This window comes from Thermobia domestica, chromosome 5, assembly GCF_964235325.1.
Source record: "Thermobia domestica chromosome 5, izTheDome1.hap1.1, whole genome shotgun sequence".
NCBI lineage: Eukaryota > Metazoa > Arthropoda > Insecta > Zygentoma > Lepismatidae > Thermobia > Thermobia domestica.
Genome location: NC_137458.1, coordinates 224,482,419 through 224,507,733, shown reverse-complemented (window position 1 = coordinate 224,507,733; position 25,315 = coordinate 224,482,419). Strand labels below are relative to the sequence as shown.

Sequence of the window (25,315 nt, the reverse complement as noted above, 5' to 3'; positions counted from 1 at the left end):
TTGCATTATTATTATTATTATTATTATTATTATTATTATTATTATTATTATTATTATTATTATTATTGATGTTTTTAAAACATTCAAATTATGTGCTTACGAGGATTCATGTTGGGCCCCCTCCGAATAGAAAACATGGATACGTGTCTACACTGAATGATAGACATACTAGTCAAGGTGTAGACGGGCGCGCTAGGCGATAAACTCCAGAGCATGAAAAATAGATTAAGACCACAACTTGTAGTTCTTCTTGCCGATTGGTGCTTATCTGCAATGATATGTCGGATCATACGGTATGTGGAACAAAGGAAGGTCGGATAAGCGAGACCATGGTGTATTGGTGTTTTACGCACCTAAACTTGTAAAATGTTTGCATAAACAACTATCTTTCACTCCCTAGCTAAATTTGTGGGTATGATCACACACCTTGCCTTATAAAGTATAGTCTTATAAAGAAAAAAATTTTTTTAGCTAAAAGCTAAAGAGAAGCAAACTTTAATAATTTACTTTAGTTTTTTTCTTTTTTTTTTTAATAATGGCAAACTAGTCCATTTCATCACGATAAATCACGTTTGGTACTAAGATATCTTTTTCTGGCCGTATATATCCTTCACACTTTGTTGGAGACAAAATTGTTCTTTTCCCAAGAAAACAGGATGAGAGAAGCTATACAACAGCATGAACTGAAAACAATATATATTACCAATAGTACTCTAATCCTGGATAAATACTTCATTACAGCAAAATATCAATAAGTTATGTCCTTATTATATTGCTTCGGTTCTTATTAACATGAAAATTATAATGTTTTGTATATATAAAAAAAATGGGACGGGATGGGATTCGATCTTGTGTCAAAATAGTGTAAGAATTACTAATCCACCACGCTACCCACCTAACCATGGAAACTACTTCTTGTTTCCTCTCTTTTTCTTAACAAATAAATGCTAATATCCAAAGCGTATGTCACTTCCAATCTCAAGACAGAAGATTTCCTCTTTGTTTCTATATTTCCGTACGACATCTTGGTTACAGAAGCTAATTTATATTTGGCAAACCCTTTAGGCACTAGGTTTAAACCAATAAATTCAATATTTTAGTCCACTTTCCAGTTTCTTACGCCAGCTTGTTCACTGCCTATTGTCAATTTCCCTCCGCAATCGTGCTTTGCTACTGAAAAATCCCTAGAAATCATCGTTGCCAGTATACACAAAACCGAGCATAATTTTGTTTTTTGCTTATATTTTTATTATTTTATTATATTTTTTGGAAATATCTCCTTAGGTGGATTGCTTTCTATTATCTCCACATATTAATAACTGAATTTTACCCATAAACGTAAGGAAAATGGAATAAACGCGAAAAATCGTGAGTTACAGTATACGCGCAATATTTTTTGCGCATGGGAGTACGTCATTCTTGATGGTGCTCCAGAGGTAGAAGTCCAGAAGTGTCAAATCCAAAGAGCAAACTAGGTACTCAACAGGGCTTCTTCGATCGACCCACCGTCCGGGTAGATTTATATCGCGTTGCAACATGACATCTCGATGCTAGTGAGGCCAGGCTCCGTCTTGTTGAATGTAGAAAAGTTCATCACCATACAGGTTTCGGATACCAGGCAAAATCCTTGTTGAAGCATACGTCACCAGTTATGGTACCCTCGAAGAAGAAAGGACCAATCACACCACATACACTGATAGATCTCACCACACATCATCCCCCGTAGATTCAGTGCCCTGTCCACATGAGCGTCAGGAGTTTCAGGAGTTCAGCAGACACAATTGTGGCAGTTCGCAGTACCATTAAGTTTGAATTGGGCCTCATGAGGCCACATAAACTTCCCTGCAAATTCTACATCCTCGCCAACCATGTACTGAAACCATTCATAGTACTCCATCCTTCGATCTGGGTGGTTCTTATTCATCGTGTGTAATACACTTTCCAATTTGCCCTTTTCAGAATTCGTCTTCTACTTGACCGGCTAACCCTATTTCCTCGCACTCCTTGATTCACTGGTTTTTGCGGTGATCGGATGAAATGTTGCAATACGGCAGCACTGGACGCCGGACTTCTAGCTATTCGTGGTCTGCCGGATCTTTCCTTGTGCACATCTTTAACTGTTCCGTGGCTTTGAATTATGGCGAATGCGGGCAATTATTTGGAATGTTTTCCAAATTCTCTGCCAATATTGTTGTACCTCGTGAATATTCTTGTACTTCCAGTACCATTTGAGTACAGCCCTGCATTCAACAAACAAAAAACGAACCTTAGCCATTGTTGCTACTCAACTGTCCTCTGCTACACTGGCTAATATGATTGGATCGTTCCACCACCAATCACCTGCGCATGCACGGCATAAATTGCCAGCACCAACTACCACAAATTCAATATTTTACCCTACACTACACATTATATTTGTAAGTCTGTTTGTTTAGAAATTATTTAATTACAAACAGTGAGTACAATGTTTAACCCCTTGGTCCCCATCTAAGTTTAAAAGGCAAAGACGCCAGTTTTGCATGTGATTTGTTCACCCAACTGCCTGTTACAAGGGACGTACGCGAACCGTGACAGCTAGATTCTTATGAAAATTGGCACCCTGACTAATTGTGGATCGCTAATTATAGTGGTGGTAGTCACTCGGTGCGAAAATGCCTTGTTTACTCGCTATTTGTAATAAATACATATACCAAGCAATGACCGGGTGAGGCTGTGCTGAATTATACCCTAAAAACGCCGGAAAAATTCAGAAAATGAAAAACGTTTGCAGGTAACCTGATAGCAACGGGTGTGTGACACGTGACCAAGAATACGGCAGTAGTGCCACATAAGGAGTGTTGCCATCCAATCATAAACTTATATTTTTTTTCGAATAGAATGTATACCATTTTATGTCATTAAAACAATTGGCATAACACGTGAAAGAAAATAAGCAAAAGGTAGGTTATCAGTGTTGCCAAATAATGGAAATATGAGGCTCTAAAGTTGAGAAATTATGTGGTCCGTACAGAGAAACGTACAAATGTACAACAACAAGACTACAGAAGGAACGTATGTATAGTAGAGAGTAAACTACAGCATGCACAGCTGTCACGGTTCTCATAGTCCCTTGTCAGTATATCTCTACAGACTTCAGGTTCAGAATCAGCACCCTTTATATAGCAGACTGATTTTAATATCATGCTTTGTTTGTCCGTTCGACCGTAAGTACACAACATACTGTATCTCGGCAACGAAAAAGAACTATCGAGAAGCTGACTTCTTTCCCAATATACCTTTACTTTACTTTCTCATTTCACATTTCATTACATAAAGATCAATTACTATATTTTTATTTTATTCATTTTTTTTTTTTTTTTTGCTAATTCTTAAAAGGCTGAAGGTATAATTTATAATATACTTAAAGAAGCGGAAATTTTACAACAGTGATCTAATAGAAAACATTAAGATAATAATGCTGATACATTTGTTACGATAGGTTCATAAGTAGAAATATGTATTTTGAATTTGTTGTGCGGAGTAAGAAATAATAAACAAACTAAAATCAGATTATGTGTTTAAAAGTTCATGAAATATTTGAAATTTATTTTTTAAAACACGAAGTGTGTACAGAACTTTCATTTAAATGCAAAGTAATTATTGAATTGTATCGTTTATTAAATATACAGTGTCCCAATTCTCGGCAACTTAACAACAAATCTTCAAGAAACAGATGGCCATTGTCCACATCATCCTTTGCAGTGTTAAGTTTCAGGAGTTTGATATTGTTCAAAGAATTTAACAGCTAATTTGTCAAACTTCTCTAAAAGTATTGTATCTTCAAATTGTTGAATTGAACTCTCCATTAAGTTTGTATCCAAACACTTGCACACTTTGTCCAATGCACCAAGTTTTTCTGCATTCTCAAGGATGCAGTCAAGACTGTCCAAGACTACCTTGATATTGTGTGAAGTAGGTTTGTCCAACAAATGATTAAAGTTTTTCAATGTTTCTGTGTTCTCCGCGTTGATAAGGTTTTTACATAAGGCATATACTTGAGATTTCGAACCATAAAGTGCTAAATTGCAAATGGCCCAAGCTGCTGTTTTGCTCTCATTTCTGTCCGAAGACTCCAACAGTTTAATTAATGGTGGATATATGGTCGTTGTCATTATGTAATCCATCTCAGCTTTATCTCCCAGTTTAGTGATATTACACACCATCCGAGCGACTGCTTGTATAACGTCATAATCAGGGTGATATAGTAGCTTTCGTAGTTGTTCGAAGTAGCCGTAAGAAATAACTGTGTGCTTTTCTTCGTCTTTTCCGGTCATTATATTTTCCAAAACTTCTAGAGCACTCTTCAAAACTCGAACATAATCGTTGGCAAGTAATTCAATCAATCTTGGTATAATTCCTGTCTTGACAACAGCTTCTATTTTATCATCATCATATCTACAGGCTAAACTAGCAAGTGCATTGCATGTGTTTTCTAATACCGTCTCGTCGGAGTAATATAACAATTTAGCTAATATTGGAAGACATGGTCTTACTTTTCTAAACAATGGTACTCCATCTGTCCTATTCTCACAGAGCGTATATAAAGCCCAAGAGTAAGTTCTTAACTCAGATAGTGAAGGGTGTGCTTTGATTAAATCCAAGATATCAGGCAAGATATTAGCATTTAGTATCTTATCTCTGTCAACAGCACTGTTCGTTGCCATGTTGGTCAGTAACCACACTGCTCGTTCTGGAATGTTTTCCTTGGTATTAGGTGACTTTATGAGAGAAATAGCCTGAGCTGTTATAGTTTCGTGGGCGATGACACGAGCTCTGTGCGATGGTTCTGAAGCAGTTATATTTATCAGTATCCATAGTATTTCTGACTGCAAGTTAGGGCGGTCTTTGTGACCTAACAGGTTAGAACATGCAGGTAGAATCCCATTAGCAATCATTAAACTGAAAAGAGGAGGATCCTTTATACGGCTTATTTTTCGAGCAAGCTCTGCTCCAAGCAGTTGAAATTCCTCATTATTACTGTTCATATGGGCAATCAGTTTCCGTATTAATATTGTGAAAGTCGCATCATCACTATTACCAGATTTGACATTAACGTCCATTGCTGAGTAATAAGATTTTTTATTTTTTTGAGTAACTGAAGATATTTGTATTCACTTTTGCTAATCGTTTCTTGTTACTACAGAAGTTTAATAGAAAGACATGCATTGTTAACTACTATCGATTATATTAAATGTAATAATGCTTAAATATTATTAGCATTTAATGGGAAAAATGTCCAAAGATGAAACATACCAATCGATAGATTTCGTTACGCAGAATAAAATGATGTGTATGACTGATACAGCAGTATATCCTCCACAAGTTCTTCCCCATGACATTAATAAGGTAACAATGGCTAATACGACTACTAACATTGGCCCCAAAGTATAGCTTATTCTTAAATTTTAATTTCTGTTTACCTAAAATAATGTCCAACATTGATATACAGGGTGCAGCAAGTATTTGAGAACAAAGTCACGTCCGCAAACAATAACAAACAGACACTGGAGGAAAAAACATGTATTACCTTTCAACGTGCTATACAGGTGATCACATCCACAATGGATGATACTATTCAATGAAGCCGCCATCAGGCGCAATATTCTGTAAAAGCCTGGGTCTGGTCAAATTTATTTGATATGTAAATTTGACCTCGACTCCTGAATATTAGCATGGAATAATTATCATAGTGACATACATTATGCTCGGGATCGCCAGATCGGAATAAATTAATACCGGTATGTAAATTTATATCTGCCGCGGGGCTCGAACCTCAGGTCACCAAGTCTAATATTCAATTAGCGATTCACGAAACGTAGAGAAATTTAAAGGTAATACTCCTAATGATATACAGATCTCGGCGTCCTACTTTTCCCCCAAAACGGTATTACCAGGGTGCTAGGAAAAAGTAGTTGCGCAGCTAATTAGAATTTAAGAAGGAAAAGTACAATTTTCATTTTTTCTCGACATATAATGCATAAGTAACATAAACGTTATCTGTCTCATCATCACGGGAAAAACGAAATGAAATCTTTGAGTTTTACGTCCACGATTATTCCGGTTAGGCTAAAGGAGACGGTGATGATGAGAAATGAATGAAATGTTGAAATGAAGAAAGTGGGAGGAAACGGGAACGCCCCTTGGAAACCCACGAACACGGTGTTTGTGACTTCGCGAGAGCTGGGAGTGAACCCGGGACATCATGCACCAGAGGTGAACGCTTTACCACGGCCCCATGGGAAAAACGAATGATACGTTTGTAAGTAATTTGTGAATATAGGCCCTAGTACTTGGATTGAGCTGGTTATTTATTATGTCATTTTTTGATTAAATGCATATTGTAAGGGAGAGAGGGGTTTCAAAATTAATGCAAATAAATAAATAAATAAAGTAGAATATTACAGGAGCATTTCAACCTAACGAAATTGAACTCGACATACAAGCTCAACATTAAAAATAAGTTAATGCCTTACTCAAAATTACGCGTTTAAGGAGTAATTTGTATAACTCTTTTCTTCACATTCATATTAACGATTTACGTATGATCTGGGAAACGACAAAACAACTTGAGCTTCACTTTTGAACATAGCACTGTCGGCTATTTATCGTTTACTTTTATTAAACTAAGTATTCTAAGGGAGGAGTGACTTCAAAATATACGAAAATATTAGAGTATCTGACTAGCCGCTCAAGTTTGACAGATGAAATTCAATATATAAACTCATATTAAATATAAGTTCACACGTATCCATGCCTTTTTCGAAAATTTATATTCTAAATGGGGACGTGGTTAATTTCTTTATTTATATTTTGTATTCATAAAATCGTCAGTGTGTGAAAACAATTTAACCGTTTAAAATGAACTTTTGCAGTTAAGTCAATCTGAGCCGTTTTCACTATGTTTAAAACGCGCATAGTAAGGGGGTGAAATTGTTTAACTGAATCTTTAAGTTTTTCCAAAGAAAGCTCTTTTTCTTTTTGTGAAGAACCGTGATTTCAGCTAGTAAAATATATATGACAAAAATTATCAAAAGTTAAAAAAAAAAAAAAAAAAAAAAAACTGAAGATGGTTTAGTTGACATTTTTGAAGAAGAATTTTTAAGTTACTTTGATCTTAATAGGGCTCCCCCAACGAACTTCCAAGACATAATCAAGCTATGTCTTTGACGCAAGCTGAATCCTTTTGCGAAATTTCAACATGTAAGTTTTCAGATGGAGTAACTTCTTTTTGTCAAGTTTGTTACATATAAACAATAAAAATTGCTACCTGCTTTTGTTTGCGTATAAAGAGAGTGTACTCTCGAAGTGCGTACTTTCCCTGAAGAGAAATGCTAGTAAACGATTCGCCATGAATGCGTTTTCGCGTCTTTTACAAACCGTGGAGCATCGTGGTTAAACGATTCATGAGTAATTTACTACTCTTGTTGAATATGGTGATCTGATTGTAACGCGAAGTAGCGAAGAACACGGTATTGCATGTGAAGAGAATTCATTTAGTGGAGGAAGTACAGAGAAACAGACAATGTGGAACCGGTCTTCAAAACATCTCTACCCAACAACAAGATTAGGCTTTGATTAATCTCAGATTTCAAAACTCTTTCATGGCTTTCAACAATCAGTAATGACATTTCGTCTGAAACATCTTTAACGACTTTTCAGAAATTGATAGAATTTGGTTGGGAGGTTTTAATGTATCTATCGTGCAGCCTGGACCTGATACCGTAAAAATTAAGATTTGTTTCAGTTTCTGCAGAACACCGTAAATGGTGTCATGTTAGTTTCAAATTGGGCTATAAAAACCACATATTAGAATTTTTTGATGAGAAACCAAAGATATTCTGTGCAACGAGACTATAGTGTTGCAGATAAACAGTAGAAGGTCATCAAAGAAAATAATATATATAAGCGTTTCCCAACCTTTTTCCACTTACGGCACACTACGGGTATAACGAATTCTCGCGGCACACTAATAGATATTATTATTATTATTATTATTATTATTATTATTAGTAGTAGTAGTAGTAGTAGTAGTAGTAGTAGTAGTAAATAGAAAATACCGTCGTATTTTTTCTGTGATAACTGACCTCCTTCTTATAGAGAAAAAAGCTCGATCACTGGTTTTCCTCCACCGTAAATCATTATGCTTATTTTTCATTCAAATTCAAAAATAGAAAACAATTCCAATGAAATATAGGACTCAGTCTTTTAAAAATACACTTTCTTTTTCGAAGACTGTATCCAACTTCACTAAGGAAGATCAGTAAATAACGAATGAACAAACAAATCTCTTGTACTTTTAAAACAGATGGTGGTAATTTGTATGAATGTTTGCTTTGTCGAAAGGATAGAATGAGATTTTAAAATTTCAAGTTGCGAAATAATCTGTAACAATAAAGAAGCAATAATGGTCATAACAATGATAATAAACACTTTTTTCAACATTACAAATGTAGAGATAAGTAACACAGTGTGAAGCTTATAATTTATTAACATGGTTAATATACGTCACAATTTTTAAACATTAATAAAATTCTGTTTTCGAAATACAATCTATGTAGTAGTAATGTATGTACAATAATATATTACAATCACAGTATTTTTTCCATTGTAGAGGTTCATAGTAATGAAAAATTCAAATACACATACTTCCTGTTTTGCAATTTGGTTACTATATAATTAATAATTTTGTTTTCATTTCCTCGCGGCACACCAGCGGCCCATTCGCGGTGTGCCGCGATACACCGGTTGGGAAACGCTGATATATATGTTGTTTCATAATGTTATTTTCAAATCACAATAAATGTATTCTCAATTTTGACCTCCAAAGACTCAATACGTTTTAGACACTCTGATTATTCATTAGCGGATTAATCATTGCGACAAATCGGTGTGCTACTCTGCAGGTGTATGTACAGTAGGGTGGGCCGAAAACGGCCGAAAAAATTTTTTTTAGAAAATTAAGATTGAGTACCGTGCAAAAGTTGTATAATGTTATATTATGTTTTTTCACCAAACTAGAGCCGGATAAAATAATATTTAACCGGGCCCCAGGGGCCCGAAAAAACGCTAATTTTGAAAAAAAATGTAGCCGGCAGTGAAATTATTATTAAAATATATTTTTAGAAAGTTAAGTTTCAGTACCGTGCAAAAGTTGTATAATGTTATATTATGTTTCCTCACCAAAACGGAGCCGGTTTAAAAGATATTTAACCGGGCCCCGGGCGGCCCAAAGAACGTTAATTTTGAAAGAAAAATAGTTGCGAGTAGTGAAAATATTGAAATATTTTTGTAGAAAGTTAAGTTTGAGTACCATGCAAAATTTGTATAATATAATGTTTCTTCACTAAAATAGAGCCAAATAAAAATATATTTAACCGGGCCCCGGGGGCCCGAAAGAACGGTAATTTTGAAAAAAAAAAAGTAGCCAACAATGAAATTATTATTAAAATATATTTTTAGAAAGTTAAGTTTCAGTACCGTGCAAAAGCTGTATAATGTTATATTATGTTTCCTCACCAAAACAGAGCCGGATTAAAAGATATTTAACCGGGCCCCGGGGGTCCCAAAGAACGTTAATTTTAAAAAAAAATAGTTGTTAATAGTGAAAATATTATTGAAATATATATATATATATATATATATATATATATATATATATATATATATATATATATATATATATATATATATATATATATATATATATATATATATATATATATATTTAGAAAGTTAAGTTTGAGTATCGTGCAAAATTTTTAATATGTTTCCTCACCAAAACAGAGCCGGATAAAAAGATACTTAACCGCGCCAAGGAAGCCCAAAAGAACGTTAATGCTGAAAAAATATGGTTGTGAGTACTGAAAATATTATTGAAATATTTGTTTTCAGAAAATTAAGTTTGAGTACCGTGCAAAAGTTGTATAATGCTATGTTTCTTCTCCAAAACAAAGGCAGATAAAAATATTTCACCAGGCCCTGCGGATCCGAAAAGTGTTATTTTTTTTAAATATATATACCATTATTTTAAGTATGTATAGAAAATTGGTTAAGATTCCTAATACTTTAACTTGACCCCAGGATTTTAAATGTTCTGATCTGATGTGCAGCTCTTCGTCTGATTGGTGTTTAGTAGATGTAATAGTACGGACACAAATACATAAGGTAAGGTTGAAAAATTGACCAACAAACACCAAACGAGCGCAGAACTCACCACGTGAAGATGGCTACACAGCGAGTTCCTCCCACCCACCCTCCTCTTAAAGCTCCTTAGCGGAATCTTGGAACAAAATATTGAGATTTATGTCTGAAGCTTGGTAGATACTTTCGTGCTTCCAGTTTTGCGCGAATATAACCGTCTCGTGCAACACTACAGCATACTTCTGAAGAAGATTCTGTTACTACCTTTAGACACTTCTCCAAAGCCTGCGTGTGGAAGGGGAACGTGACAAACTGAAACCTCCTCTTTTCCACAATCATTTCGGTTGGTTCTTCTATTGATACGTTAGCCAAAATTGGAGGTTTCGTTACTATTACTTCTGACCAATCGGTCAAATCGATATAATCCGCATATTCTTCAGTGCTTTGCCTATTGCAATTGTCAATTAGAACTATAGTTTGGTATTTTCGGCCATCAAAATAGAGACCCTTAAAATTAGTAGCTTTACACTGTAGACGGTTTCTTTTTCTTTTTCTTTTTTGCTAGTTTCGTACGGATTTTGCTTTTATCTACTACCTTGTCTTAGTTTTGTTCAGTAAATTCATATCTTCTAAAACAGCGGATACAATTTTAGCAGCCGACCTATTTGATATACCTATTAAATCTTTTGCGGTACTCATTTGTTTAGGGCTCACTATTGTTTATTTAGGTTTACTTTAGATTTTATTCTCTAAACGATAGCTCCATGCGACTGAATTCGGGGTGGAAGCGCTTAATGTATGTTCCAAGTACGGGATTTAGGCTAACGATTGTAACCCTCTTGTAATTGGTACCGCAGCATCATAATCGATCTGTGTGTCATGCTTTCTTTTGAGCCTATGGGTTTCTGCTTCATCTACATTGCAACTCGTCATTTGTCTCTGATTTCTCTGATCTAATATGAGCTCCCACTCCAAAAGCGGTATATAATTTGATTTACCACACTTACAGGTTAATCTATCGCAGCATTTGCAAGAGAAAATATCACATAACTTCTGAGCACCGTTCTTAAATTTCTTTAATTTGGCTCTTAATGGGGTATATCTCATTTCTTAATGGGGTTAATGATCGTTTTGCATTTTGAGTTGTAATTCAAAATCATATGCTTAATTCGAAGTCAAGACAATACAGGAAGAGAGGCTCGCAGCCATATTGTTTCTAGTTTATTTGAATTCAGCAATGTAAGTGCCGCCTTCGGAAAGCCAGTGTTATGTATTTTGCATCCAGATGCGAAAAAGTGATATTCTCTTAAAGTTTGAGAGTTCTGAGGTGGGCTCAACACAAAGGTTTTTCGTGTGTTAATATGGTAGTTATGGAAGTTAGTTAAGCTCTTAATAGTTATTTGCGTATATTGAAACCATGTATTTCATGTTTTATGTATTAATAGTATTCTCTGGTAAAATGTTATTATTACCTAAAACCATTTTATTTGAACAAAAAATTAGGAACTCTAGAGCCACGGGGGCCCGGTTAAATATTGTTTTAAAATCAACATATTTGACATGGCTTCATTTCGTACCAATGCACAACTTTTGATAACTACTCAATCCTGAATATCTGAAAAAAATTTTTTCGGCCCACCCTAATGTACAGATCAGATCGAAACAATAAAGTGTTACAAAAAGTTTAAATTCAAATTACTAACAAACTCTTGCGCCATGTGCTTATGCATTCAGAAACACACGTCATGATCGAGTAGGTGCTCCTGGTATTGAATCCAACTCTAACCCCTTCTCTCTCTCTCTCTCTCTCTCTCTCTCTCTCTCTCTCTCTTTGTTTAAATCAGTCTGTGTAACGTAATGTACGCTCCAATCAGACGGAAAAAACATGAACTATGTTTATAAGCTTTATAGCTCTAAAACTGCTTTATAGCTCTAAGCTTTATCGTCTCTTTCGTTTGTTTGTACTGAAATATCTTTGTAAAGCCTGAATTAAAAAAAAAAGTCTCAAAATGTTCCCATAGTTCATAGACGCCTTTATTTACATTCTTTTCCTTCTTCAAAGACTGCATATCACATCAAGCTAGGAAGTTGATAATTGTGGAAATTGTCAATCACGGCAGTAGGTTTTGTGTTTCTCAAAGTCTGTAATGCGGGCGCAGAGCTCTAAAAACTGCTGACAGAAATGAGTGTTATTCAATGATTAATTTAATTTTGTTTCCCAGTAATAGCTAGCAAATGTTCCAGGGGTATCATTTGGGCAGGAAAGGAGAGTGTAATTCTCCGCTCTCTTGAGTTTGGTAAATACATATTTTGGGATGAAATGAATAGTAAAACACTGATATAAAAAAATGAAATTCTTATGCTGACGGAGAGCTCCCCCCTCCCCGAAAAAATCTAAAATGACGCTGCTTTTAGCAACAGACCTATAGTTACGACAACAGGTTGCTAGAGCGCTTGCATCAGATTTCAAGAGTCGAAGGTTTGATCCCAAGTCATGTGTGTTCATAGTGGACTACATTGAGAGAGAGAGATTCAAATATGGGGGGTGAGAGAGAGGGAGGAATGATTACATATGCAAGTATAGAATTTGAACAAAAAATGATCGGACAGCAGCCATGTAAAGACGAAATTTGTGATTGTGTGAAACAGAAGGAGGAAAGTTTCCGAACTGCGAAGATCACATCAGGCAGTTGTCGAATTAAGGTGGAGAACTTTTTTCAGAGCATCAGATGACTGCGTAGAGAAGAAAGATCTTAAGATCTGGGGAGCTAAAAATGTAAAAAAAAAAAAAAAAATCCAGCTTCCGAGGCGGGTTTCGAATCACAAACCTCTTAGCTACCGAACCGTGACTTTATCCATTTAAAAAAAAAAAGTTAACTGACTCACCGATCGGGTCTCAGTAACTTACTTGAACTACTTATTACTAACTAGCAGCGTTCACCCCGCTTCGCTGCGGTCACCCCGGAACGCAATAAACGTTGTTACTTAGATAATTTTTACTTTTTCGCTTTCAAGTGATATGATAAAAACCATAGAAGATTGCAGTAAATGTTAACATTATATCGCCTGTCATTTATGTTAACCCGCCCCGCTTCGCTGCGGTCACCCCGGAACGCAATAAACTTTGTTACTTAGATAATTTTTACTTTTTCGCTTTCAAGTGATATGATAAAAACCATAGTAGATTGCAGTAAATGTTAACATTATATCGCCTGTCATTTATGTTAACCCGCCGAGTGACACGGTCATGCGGGTTGCATATAAATACGTTTATTTTTATACCTATGATGAACTAACAAAGGATTTGTACGTTATGGACACTTGAATGGTCAATTATCTCAAGACACTGGTAATTAAAAATTAAAGTGATATGATAAAAACCATCTAGGGTCCAAATCCTAATAACCCCCCAAAAATGAAAGAAATTGGTTCAGCCGTATTAGCGTGATGAGCTAACAAAGGATTTGTGCGTTCTCTTTTATATAATAGATTTTACTTGCTTTACTCGTTTAACTAGCTTTCCCAATTACCTAAGACGACAGGGACACGAACACAGAAACATCGAAGACAGGTAAAATCACAAAGGCTCTCCCACCGGGAATCGAACCCAGGACTCCGTAAATCCATTTAGCCATGGAGAACTGTACGTAGTCAGACATATGTTTTTCCTTTAGCTACGTTGAGAAACTAATAGAATGGAATATTTCGAAAGTAGACTCGGTGGGTGCGCCGTTGACATTGAACGTAGACCTCTTGTAACTTCACTAAAAGTAAAACACTTTTTTTACTTGTGAAAATGAGGAAGAACAGAAGAATAAGCATAAAAAGGAAAACAGTCTTCAAAGGAAGATCGGGTGTGTGAAAATATCGTCACGAAAACTTTCTTCACGGTGAATGGTATAGTTTGCTTAATTTATTATGATTGTGAAGAACTAAAATAATTTGATTGTGTTCATTCTACTTTGTTTCCTCTCATAAACTAAATACTTGTGTTTTTCTTTTAAATTTATACGTGAAGACCAAATGATGAACAAGAATGGTATCGATCTTTTTAAGATTAAAGGAAAAAACAGATTCATATTTTATCATTCAAATTTCTATTCATAGAGTTAACAATGCAACTTCTACTACCATAAACAACACTCATGTAACTCTGAATTACTATGGTGGAAAGACTACACCACCATGTGAATAATCTTCCATGTGTGTAGTCTTTCCACCATGTGAATTACTATGGCCAATAATTTATGATGCATTGATAGTCAGAATAAAATAAAAACTATACGTGGTGCAAAGGCAAATTAAAAATATACCGGGTGTATCAAAAGTCCACGGCCATAATCCAATTCTGTTATGAGTCAAGATACGAAAATTGGAGAGTGCAAACTTGTTAGAAATAGGTGGTTTTCAATCTAAAATGATAGATTTTTTTTCGTTTCGTTTGGGCTCCACACTGGTTAGGCGCTCAGTCGTAAATATAAAAGCAACGTTGCCAACTCAACAGAGTTGTTGTTGAGTTGATTTCGAGTTTAATGTCCCGTTCAACAGCGAGGCTATATGAGACGTGGACCTACTGATTAACGTGGAATCCGAACCACATGAGCTCCCGCCGGGAATCGAACCCGGGCCTCCCACGCCAAAGGCGCGTACGCTAACCGCTTAGCCACGGAGGAGCTCGCCAACTCAACAGAGTATTCCCGTTGGTCTTCACCATATACGTTGGTCTTCCCATAATATAGCATTGTTGGGAAACTAGTTCGAGGTGTTCAAGGTTGCCACACACAACAATATATACACTTCCCGTGTTATTTTTGTGTTCCTTTACGTTCCGTTGGAATAGGCTGCTATACTGAAAACGTTACTTTTTCATAGGACACATTGAAAGTGTGAATCCAAAGGACTGGTGGAATTGTAAAACCTCCATCATTTTAGATTTGAAACCTCATATTTCCGACACTTTCCATGAACCTGGCTCTACCGCATACTCTAACTAATGTTAAAATACATGCCAAAAATTAGTGACTAATTAGTGCTAACGACCTATAATGTTTTTTTTAAGTGCTGTTACACAAATGTCAAAAATAAAAATTCTGGATGGGACTAGGCTCACGGTAGCCCTACCCACTCAACCGATTGGCATAAAGCCCATACACAAAGTCACTGCTGAATTTGTGCTGATGACACAGCATAGAAAGAAAATTAGTGCTATTATCAGAAAGTAAAGAGATTTACGAAAATCTCTAATAGTATCATCAAAGAAAACAGTCGATCCCTAATTTTTGTTAGATAAATAGCACTAATTTTCTTTGTATGCGGTATCCTCAGCACTAAGCACACAAATGTTTGGCGTATGATTTTAAATTAGTTCCAGTGTTGTTGGCTCTAGGTTCTGACGATATAATTTTAAAGAAATTGCACTGTTACATAATGTTTTTTTTTTTTTTTAAGTTCCAGGTGGGGCTGCATTATTACTGCTAAATTAGTGCTGACGAAACCGCATAGAAAGGAAATTAATGCTATTAGAAGAAAATTAAATGATATATGAAAAGTCTAACAGGGGAATCATCAAACAAGACATTAACGCCTCATCTTCAAGATGAGATTAACAGTACTATTTTTTTCTATGTGGTATCGTCGTCAGTAATATTTTAATAGATTACAAAATTAGTGCTGCATTATTAGATGTCAGTTAGGCTAATTTCATGTGAAGACAGTGCCACCCAGTTTTGTTAATGTATCACTTATTTGGAAAGTATGTCAAAAATTAGAGCTAAAATAGTGCTGACGATATCACATAGAAATAAAATTAGTGCTCCTAGCAGAAATCCAAAATATATACAAAAAATCCAATACCGGAATAATTAACTCATGAAAAACTTACACCCTCATTTTCACGATGAGATGGTGCAGGAATGTTTCTTTAAAATATTCTGAAATACTTTAAAGTTTTCTTTAAAAGAGATGATAAGGAAAATGAATTGTGATTAAATCCTGTATGTTCCGTGAGACATTGCCTTGTTACTGAAAGGAACGCTAAACTCAACTCAAACCAAATTCATTCCAATCGGTTAACTGAGTAAGGCCAGGTTCAAGCTCTCTCTCCTTCTTTTCAAATTTTGGCACCAATTTTTCCGTTGTAATATGAGTACAAATTTTCTTCTTATACTTATTGATCAGCACAATTTCAGTTCCATTTAAATTTTGTCGTCTGTTCCTCCGTTGCAATAACGGCACAAATTTTTCATGCTCATTTATTTATCAGTACAATTGTAGAGTGGGCAAATTGACTCTTCCTCTCTGCTCTCTTTAAATTTTGGTTTCAATTTCACCGTTATAAGTACGCCACACAAGTTATTATTATTATTATTATTATTATTATTATTATTATTATTATTATTATTATTATTATTATTATTATTATTATTATTACTTGCTTAGGACAATTATAACATTAATTTTGTACATGATTTGCATTCTAACTAGAAAGCGCAAGTTTCACGCTTTCCCTTCCCTCCTAACGAGTTCTGGTCGAATTTGTCCGTTGTGAGAATTGCACAAACTATTTTTATGTTTATAGATCAATATAATTTCATATACATTTTTGGTATATGTTTTAAAATAATTGCTAGTCTGGGGTAGGTTCACGCTCTTTCTCCCCTCCTTTTAAATTTTTGGCGTCAATTTCTACGTTGTAAAAACGACACAAATTTTATTTTGCCACTCCTTGATTAGCATAATAGTTGCATTAATGGGTGTAGGTCAAAACTCCCACAGCCAAAACCCCCACACTGAAGAAATGTCAAAACGCCCACACAATCGGTCATAATTCCCACACAAATGGACAAATCTCCCAAATGCACAAACGGTCAAAACTCCCACAGTCAAAACTCTCACACTGAAGAAATGTCAAAACGTCCAATCAATCGGTCATAACTCCCACAGCCAAAACCCCCACACTCAAGAAATGTCGAAACGCCCACAGAATCGGTCATAACTCTCACACAAATGGACAAAACACCCACACGTAGCAAAGGTCACAATCCCCACATAAATGGACAAAACTCCCACACAAATGGATAAAACTCTCACACTTTGAAATGATCATGGCTGCACGTCTTGTAAGTTTCACATGCTGAAAATAATGAAAAGAAGTACAAGGGTATTTGTCTACTTATCACCTTCTCCACTTTGGATCATAATCGTTTTTTGGACTTTTCTAAATTATTTCAGCGTGTGAAATTTACAAGACGTGCAACCAGGATCATTTCAAAGTGTGGGGGATCTGTCCGATTGTGTGGGTTTTTGTCCATTTGTGTGGAAGATATCACCGCTGGGGGCTATGACCGTTTACCTGTGTAGGAGTTTTGGCTGTGGGAGTTTTGACCGTTCGTTCATTTGAGAGATTTGTCCATTTGTGTGGGAGTTATGACCGATTGTGTGGGCGTTTTGATATTTTCTGAGTGTGGGAGTTTTGGTTGTGGGATTATGACCGTTCGTGGATTTGGGAGATTTGTGCATTTGTGTGGAGGTTATGACCGTTTGTGTGGGCGTTTTGACATTTTTCGAGTGTGCGAGTTTTGGTTGTGGGAGTTTTGACCTGCTCCCGAATGTTCTTTAAGTTCTATTTTATCTATAATATCCGTAACAAGTACAATTTTATGAAACAATAATTCAAACAAAAAGAAAGAAAAATTACCTTCCTTTCGTTTGATGGATTTGTGAATATTCTAACTGTAACATAGCTGAAATTATCAAAGTTTGAACATTTAAATATGCGCGGAATCCGTAGAAGAACTATATCAAAATCGAATGTTCACGAGGACTTAACTTTACCGTGTGTAAAGTGTATAACATAGCATTAAGTTTCTATAATTTGACCCCCTTAAAACATAAAATTAACTTCAAGCATTATACAATAACCTGCAAATATTAGTTCTCTTCACTGATAGAAAATCTAATTCGTTCGTTAACCGTATCCTCTTCAGAGTCCGTTTGAGGTAGGTTGTCACATATGATGAGCTTAGAAGTCGGTGTAGATTTCAAGTTATTAACCAAGCATGAATAACTAGGTACCTTATAGTAACGTGAATAAGGACAACTTAAAATCTTGAATACAGTTTCTGAAGCTGGTAATCCGGTCATCCATTGAACAGCTAAATGTCTACTCTTGCCAATTTTCCTATTCTGATTTTTAGGTTTAGGCATTTCAGAAAAGATTTTCAGGTATCGTTTCCAAATTGCTGATTGGTGATTTGCTCTAAGAGCATGTTGTTTGAAACATTTTTTTTTTTTTCAGGGAAGTTGAACAGAATCAACTACCCTTCGTTTATTTGAAGTAATTAGTAATGCGCTTCATTTACTTGGTTAATATCCTCATTTCTCAAATACAGAAAGCAAATAAACTTCTGTAGTTGACTGAAAAGTTCACTATTTATATTTCAGCCTCTTCCAAACGAAGACAATAAATATACACTGACCAGCCAAAACATTGTGATCACCCGCTACTTTCTGAGCGAGGCACAGCAGAACCGTTCGCCAGACGATAACAGGGATCTTACTAGATCAGTCAGTGTGATACTTGTGCGTAAGCCGGCGATGTTATCAGAGTTTGACACGGAACAGACTGTGATGACCAGACGGACCAGACCTAGGAGCATCTCAGGAACAGCACGACTTGTCGGATGTTAGGGAAATGCTGGGTTTAGTCTTTTCCAAAAGTGAGAAGAGGACTATGAAACCAACATGAAACAACAAAACATATGGGAACCAAATCTCATTAAAGATGTCGGGCGTCATAATTGTCAGAAATGGTTAAATAGCGTAGGACGCAAACTGTGCCGCAATTAATAGTAAACAGTTGACAAAGCACAATTAACCGTACGCTGTTAAATATGGGTCTCCACAGCCGTCGCACACATGTACCAATATTAACAGCATAGCATGTCATGACTTGGTTACTTTTGTAATATCATCTCCACCTAAATTATTTTAAGGTTATTGTTGCTTCGCGCCGTGATTCAAAACATTTTTCATTGCGTTAACTCTCTTTCCACGTTACCTAGTATTCGAAGGAACGTATTTCATTTCCCTCCCCACCATGTAGTACATCATAATTTAACATTTTGTTTAGTACTTCTATGTTGACCTTATCCAAAGATGGGTTTACTTTCAGTCTATAGAACTCTGAGATAGTGTCTGCTGAGTTTTGAATGAATTTTTGAGTCATTATCCCAGGTGTGCTTTGCTAATTTTCTCGTATCCATGGTGTTCGCATATTCCAGCACAGTATTTCTTTTTAGTACCATGTTGACTTTAGCTTGGATTTCTATGATTAGTGGCTGAGATTTGGGATCTAGGAGATCATCAGTTCTGAAATGGAAGATACTATCAAGAAATCTGGAAAGCTTAAGCAGTAGTCTATATTACTGCATTTCTGTTGACGTATGTACGTGTATTTCCCGTCTTCGTCACCAGTTGTTTTCCCATTTACAATAATTAAATTTGTTGATCGTCAAAAGCTTATTGGCCGTTAGCAAAGTGGTCCAAACACACAGAGAGAAATCAAGATAATAGAGAATTATTCAGTCACCTTGATTTCTCGTGATGTGCTTCGGCAGTTCTGTGAGAAAGTTGTGGCTATCCTTTTTCGATATAAATTGCTCCTAACTTCATTAACGCATTTCTAAATACGAACATTAGAACCATGTGATAGTCAAACCCTCAATACGACGCTGAAATCAACTCTGAGTAGAATTCATAAGACGAAAGAAGATAAACCTGAAGATGAGGCATGCTTGTCAACTGAATACACTAATCTAGACATCACAGACAATTTTGAACTCGTCTAAATGCAACCCGAGGATAATACACCTACTACACAAGTGGCAACCCAAATGAAATCAACCAATATCCAGGTCAAACGTTGCTGACAAAATTTATTTATTTATGTTTTTAATTTTTTTTAAATCTAAGATTATACCACATTCAGGGAATTGAAAACGGGTATTCATTAATTTTTTTTAGCCGCGCAGGTTTGTTTGTAGCGGCCAGCGGCCATTTTGTATAGCGCGTTTGGGTATTTTACACTTTTCAGAGGATTCCGTTAAACGCTGTAACTTTTTAAGTTTTAAAGATAATGAGTTCAAACTAAAACCATATGAAAGAAATTGGAATGGACAACACTTATGTTCTGTGCACATTTAGACGTACTTTAGAACGTCGAAAGAAAAAGCTCTGAACATTAAGGTTGAAAACATAGAAATGACCATTTTGAAATGAACATTTTGAAATGAAATAAATGAGACTCACCTTCAATTGTTTGTCTACATATAGACTAGATAGCAAACAACGCCCCAAACAAGTTTCAGATCTGAGAACCATATACTTGATTTTTTAGAAAATTTGTGAATATTGTGAATTTTCGAAAATCGAGAATTTCACCATCAAATATCTCAGGAAAGACTCAAGTGAAAAAATTCAAATTTGCACAAAATAGACAATAGTTGTGCAGTAACAAGTGAGTAAAATTGCATCACTGAGACGAGTAATTTCTGAGTTATAAGTTGTTGCAATTATGTGAAATTCGCTATTTTAACAACTGAACAGATGTACAAGTTTTGTGTCGATAGTATCTCAGGCATACAATTTATACATGTTTCATCAGAAGAAGTGCAGTCAAACAGCAGGCAATTCGAGATTTGCTACTTGTAAAAGAATTATCAATATCAGATCATATCATAGATTTGTATCTCTATGATGTGCAAACACAAATCAGATGTTTGGATACTCACAATCGAATAAATTTACTGATTGCAGTATTTCAGTACTTCCAGAACATAGCATGTTGTCATTTGCACCTAATGATACCGTAGCCTGTATTTACGACGAGAAATTGTGAATTGGGAGAATTGAAGACTCAGACAGGAAAATAACGATCTTATTGTTCACTTTTTCCATCCGCATGGCCCAAGAACCTATTTTAAACTATCTACGAATAACAAAGTGTGGGTGCCAATCACTAAGGTTCTCCGAAAACTCTCACTCACAGATTTCATAAATCCTACAGATCGTACTTTCAGTATGAATACCAAACTTTGTACACGAATTAATCAACTGTTTACCTCACTGATGTCTTAACAGCAGCACTATAGGCAGAAAAGAAATATCTGAGGCATTTCGTTTTTTGTACAAGATATGATTCATAAATTATGCATACTTTACCCACTTAACATTACTGTAGTGCTATTTTGACTTGCTACAAAGTTTATATCCACGTCTCATGGCGCTCATGATATTAAGTCCCAGTGAAGAAAAAAAAAACAACTTATAACTCAGAAACTACTCAAGTGTCAGTAATGCAATTTTACCCACTTATTACTGCACAACTATTGTCTATTTTGTGCAAATATTTGGGGTTTTCAATTGTGTCCTTCCTGAGATATTTGAAGGTGAAAATATTCGATTTTCGAAAATTCGTAATGTTCCCAAATTTTCCAAAAAAATCAAGTATTTAGTTTTTAGATCTGAAACTTGTTTGGGACATTGTTTACTATCTAGTCTCTATGTAGACAAACAATTGAAGGTGAGTCTCATTTATTTCGTTTCAAATTGTTCATTCCAAAATGGCCATTTCTAGGTTTCCAACTTTAATGTTCAGAGCTTTTTCTCTCGACGTTCTAAGGTACGTCTCAATGTGCACAGAACTTAGATGTTGTCCATTCCATTTTCTTTCATATGATTTTGGTTTGAACTCACTATATTTAAAACCTAAAAAGTTACATCGTTTAATGAAATCTTCTGAAAAGTTCAAAATACGCTCAGGCGCCTATACAAAATGGCCGCTACGACAAAATCTAGGCGGCTAAAAAATAAATGAATATCCGTTTTCAACTCCCTGAATGTGGTACAAACTTAGGTAGAAAAATAATGAAAAAAACTTAATTTTGTCAGTAACCGCCATAGGATTGCTCCACATGGGAGTCAGTGATAATGTATTTTCACAGGGAAGAATACCACTACATACGCTAAGCAAACAGGATGGCTCAGTAGTAGAGCGCTCATCTCTGGTGCAAGGGGTTGCTGGTTCGATCCAAGACCAAACGAAATGTTTTGGAACATTATCGTGTCTGTATATTTTCTCGAGCTTCTTCCGTGTCCTCCTCAATCTCATTTAAACAATTATTTCATTATAATTCACTTTTATTCCTTGTTGTCCTTTTTTTAGCGTAAAGGGCACAACCCTGTCAGTTAAAGTTAGAAATTTTATTTTATATTAAATAAGTGCATACTAAAATAAGCCTAAAGTCTCATTAACGAACAAAATCATAATTGATACCTTCATATATGCGCTTTCAGGAGCACTTCTACTATTTCATATTAAGAATATACGAAAGATCTAGAAAAGATTCACAAGAAGTTTTCTTCTACAATTTAACTATATAGAATCAAATGTAGCCACAGTCCAATAAAGCGGGTGACCCGGGTTCGATTCTCGGCGGGAGCTCATGTGGTTTGGATTTCATGTTAATCAGTAGGTCCACGTCTCATATAGCCTTGCTGCTGAAAAGGGACGTTAAACTCAAAATCAACTCAACTCAACAGTCCAACAAAACTGCTTCGGCTATATTCTCGGAATTTTCAATAAGTAATCGAGTTAATTGAAGACGCTATCACCGTTAACAAGAAACAATTTCCAGTACAAGAATAGAGAAGTACTCCAAGACATTTTCCATGTTGGAACTGCTACCATTACAGGCATCTCACCCAGTATTGCAGAAACAAACCTCTCTGCTATAGATGCGGAAAATTTCATCTAAAACCCTGCAACAAAAAATTTTTCCAAGAACTTCTGCGCAGAAAGAAGGTTTCTTCACTGACGGGAGTAATTGTTCCTTAGGGTGAAAATCACCGTAAGTTGACTTAGGCTTTTCACAAAAGATGATTTTTAACTCAAATTCGAAGGATAATTGCAGGTACTATCAGAACCACAATCTACTCAAAGAACAATCGGCACATCATAAAGTCAAGGCACCCTTCAAAGGATGTGTAGCTACACTAAAGAAACAATCCTTCAATCAAGAAAAGGCAACACCTGCCAAAGGGAAGTCACAAGAATCATCATAAGTACGAGTACTTACTTAATCCAAATGTGATTCATAACGCAAACCTTCCAAGATACACATAAGAAATAATAAACTGGACCACATCTGTGCTGTCTCTAACAATACTTCAAGAGGTCAAGATGACATTCGAAAAACAAGAGCAACAGCTAGAAGGAAACTGATACAGTCAAAATTACTTATTCGCAGTAGCAATGATGGTGGTACCTACATTATCTACAAATCATCCATAACAAGCATTGTTCATAGATACATCTTTCCACAATATTTCACCCGTGCAATCACCATTTAACCGATGTCATCAGTACTAATAACAGTAATAAATCCTACAATGTCAAAAGAACATCTTCTCAATTTGAAGGACAGTGGAGAATTCATCAGCAATCAAGAAATCGTCATCGTCAACTCCCAGACGCATTATTCCGACCAAAATTTGAAGCTAGTTGCAGCAAAGGAAGATAACGCTGAAGACATTTGGTACTATCTTCTCAGTCTTCTCTTGAGTTAGGAATATCTTCTTAAATTTGTTTAGGCTTACCCCAAGTATTATGGACTAAACAACGTATACTGGATGTCCTTCTGCTGATTGGTGGAGTAAATTAATGTTTTCGGTTTAACTTAGCCTTACAATAGTAGTTTCATATAAAGCTACGTGTAGTCTACTACAGGAACAAGTAGTGAAAATATATGAAGAGTTTAAAACTTCTTTTCCATAAACATGCATGTTTATTCTCCTCTTAATAAAGTAAATGTAAAAATACTGTTTTTTTTTTTAATTTATTATGACTTAGGGAGAAATTCAATCAAGACATGGCAATACATGAAAAGAACAAACTAGTATTTTATTTGTAGTTACATAATCTTGTACGGTATTTTAATGGAAAAAGTTGAAATATTAGTACTAGTTGATTTCAACGATCATAAATAATAATAATAACTTATTGTTTCTGTTTCTATAGGATCCACAAGGCACTAACCGGTCCCACTTCACACAGAAATTATTCTTCGAAGAGTTTTATGGATTGTTTAACGCATCTACCACTACTGCTAGACCTCCTAGTACGCTGAAGAACTGTTCGTGTAGTGAGTAAGCATTCGAGAACTTTATATTTTTTCTAGCTTTTAATGAACATTTTAATAATATTCTATTATTTATTTACTTTAATAATTTTCCTATAATTGTAAAACGAAGTTCATTATTGTAGAATTGCTTCCAAATAAAATGCTCAAATATCAAGATTTTTTTTTTTCGTTAAGAGCAAAAATAATGCATTATTTCTTTTTCATTTTCCTTGTTATTAGTGCATGTTACCCTTAAGAACACCAGAATTTGATATATATATAACAAAAATTGAGTATCTGGCATAGAAAGATGTATTGTATATGTAATGAACAAATGTCTATAGCTAGCAGAAATAAACAGTAAATGATAAAGAAAAAGTAAAACTTTAACTGGCGTTATATCTCCCAGGACATGAACTATGATTGCCGACCAAAACATAAGTAATTAAATAGAGTATGTAATGTAGCAGTGATGGTTTCGGTTATAATTTTTGCATGTTGTTTAAAGAGATTTATGCTTAGGAATTACTAAATGTTGTGTAACATAAAGTATGTTTGGGAAAGTCGTTGATTTTTCTTGGGAGAGTCTTTGATTTTTCACGTAATTTACAATAGTTCACATAATTTAACAATTTACATACGTAATGGATCCTTGTGGCACCTCGTATTGATGAAGGCGCTTCATGCTTCCTATATATGGCACGACTAAGTGCTCAAGTATACCTTGCTGTACGTTTCCTGATGCTGTCTTCTGCGAAGAGAAATGGACGAGCCCTTATAGTGTGTGGGCTGTCACTCGATGCGTTCATTTTAGGACTATCGAGCACCTGTTCCGCTACTACAATTGGCTTTTCTCATTTTCTAATCATATCGTTATATTGATTGACGTGCCTGGGAGTGGTAGTTGGTCTCCTCGAAGGCCATCATGCGCAAGAGGAGGGTTTCGTCGTCAACTG

At 35.4% G+C, this 25,315-nt stretch overlaps 1 protein-coding gene across 1 annotated transcript in view; it reads left to right on the top strand.

Moving 5' to 3' along the window:
- The window catches only part of LOC145686418 (trypsin-1), an 81,921-nt gene that overhangs the window by 29,352 nt on the left and 27,254 nt on the right, over positions 1–25,315 (top strand). Inside the window, exon 2 of the mRNA XM_081759711.1 lies at positions 24,257–24,380. Within this exon, the coding sequence (XP_081615837.1) occupies positions 24,257–24,380 (124 nt within the window). The remainder of the gene's footprint in view (positions 1–24,256; positions 24,381–25,315) is intronic.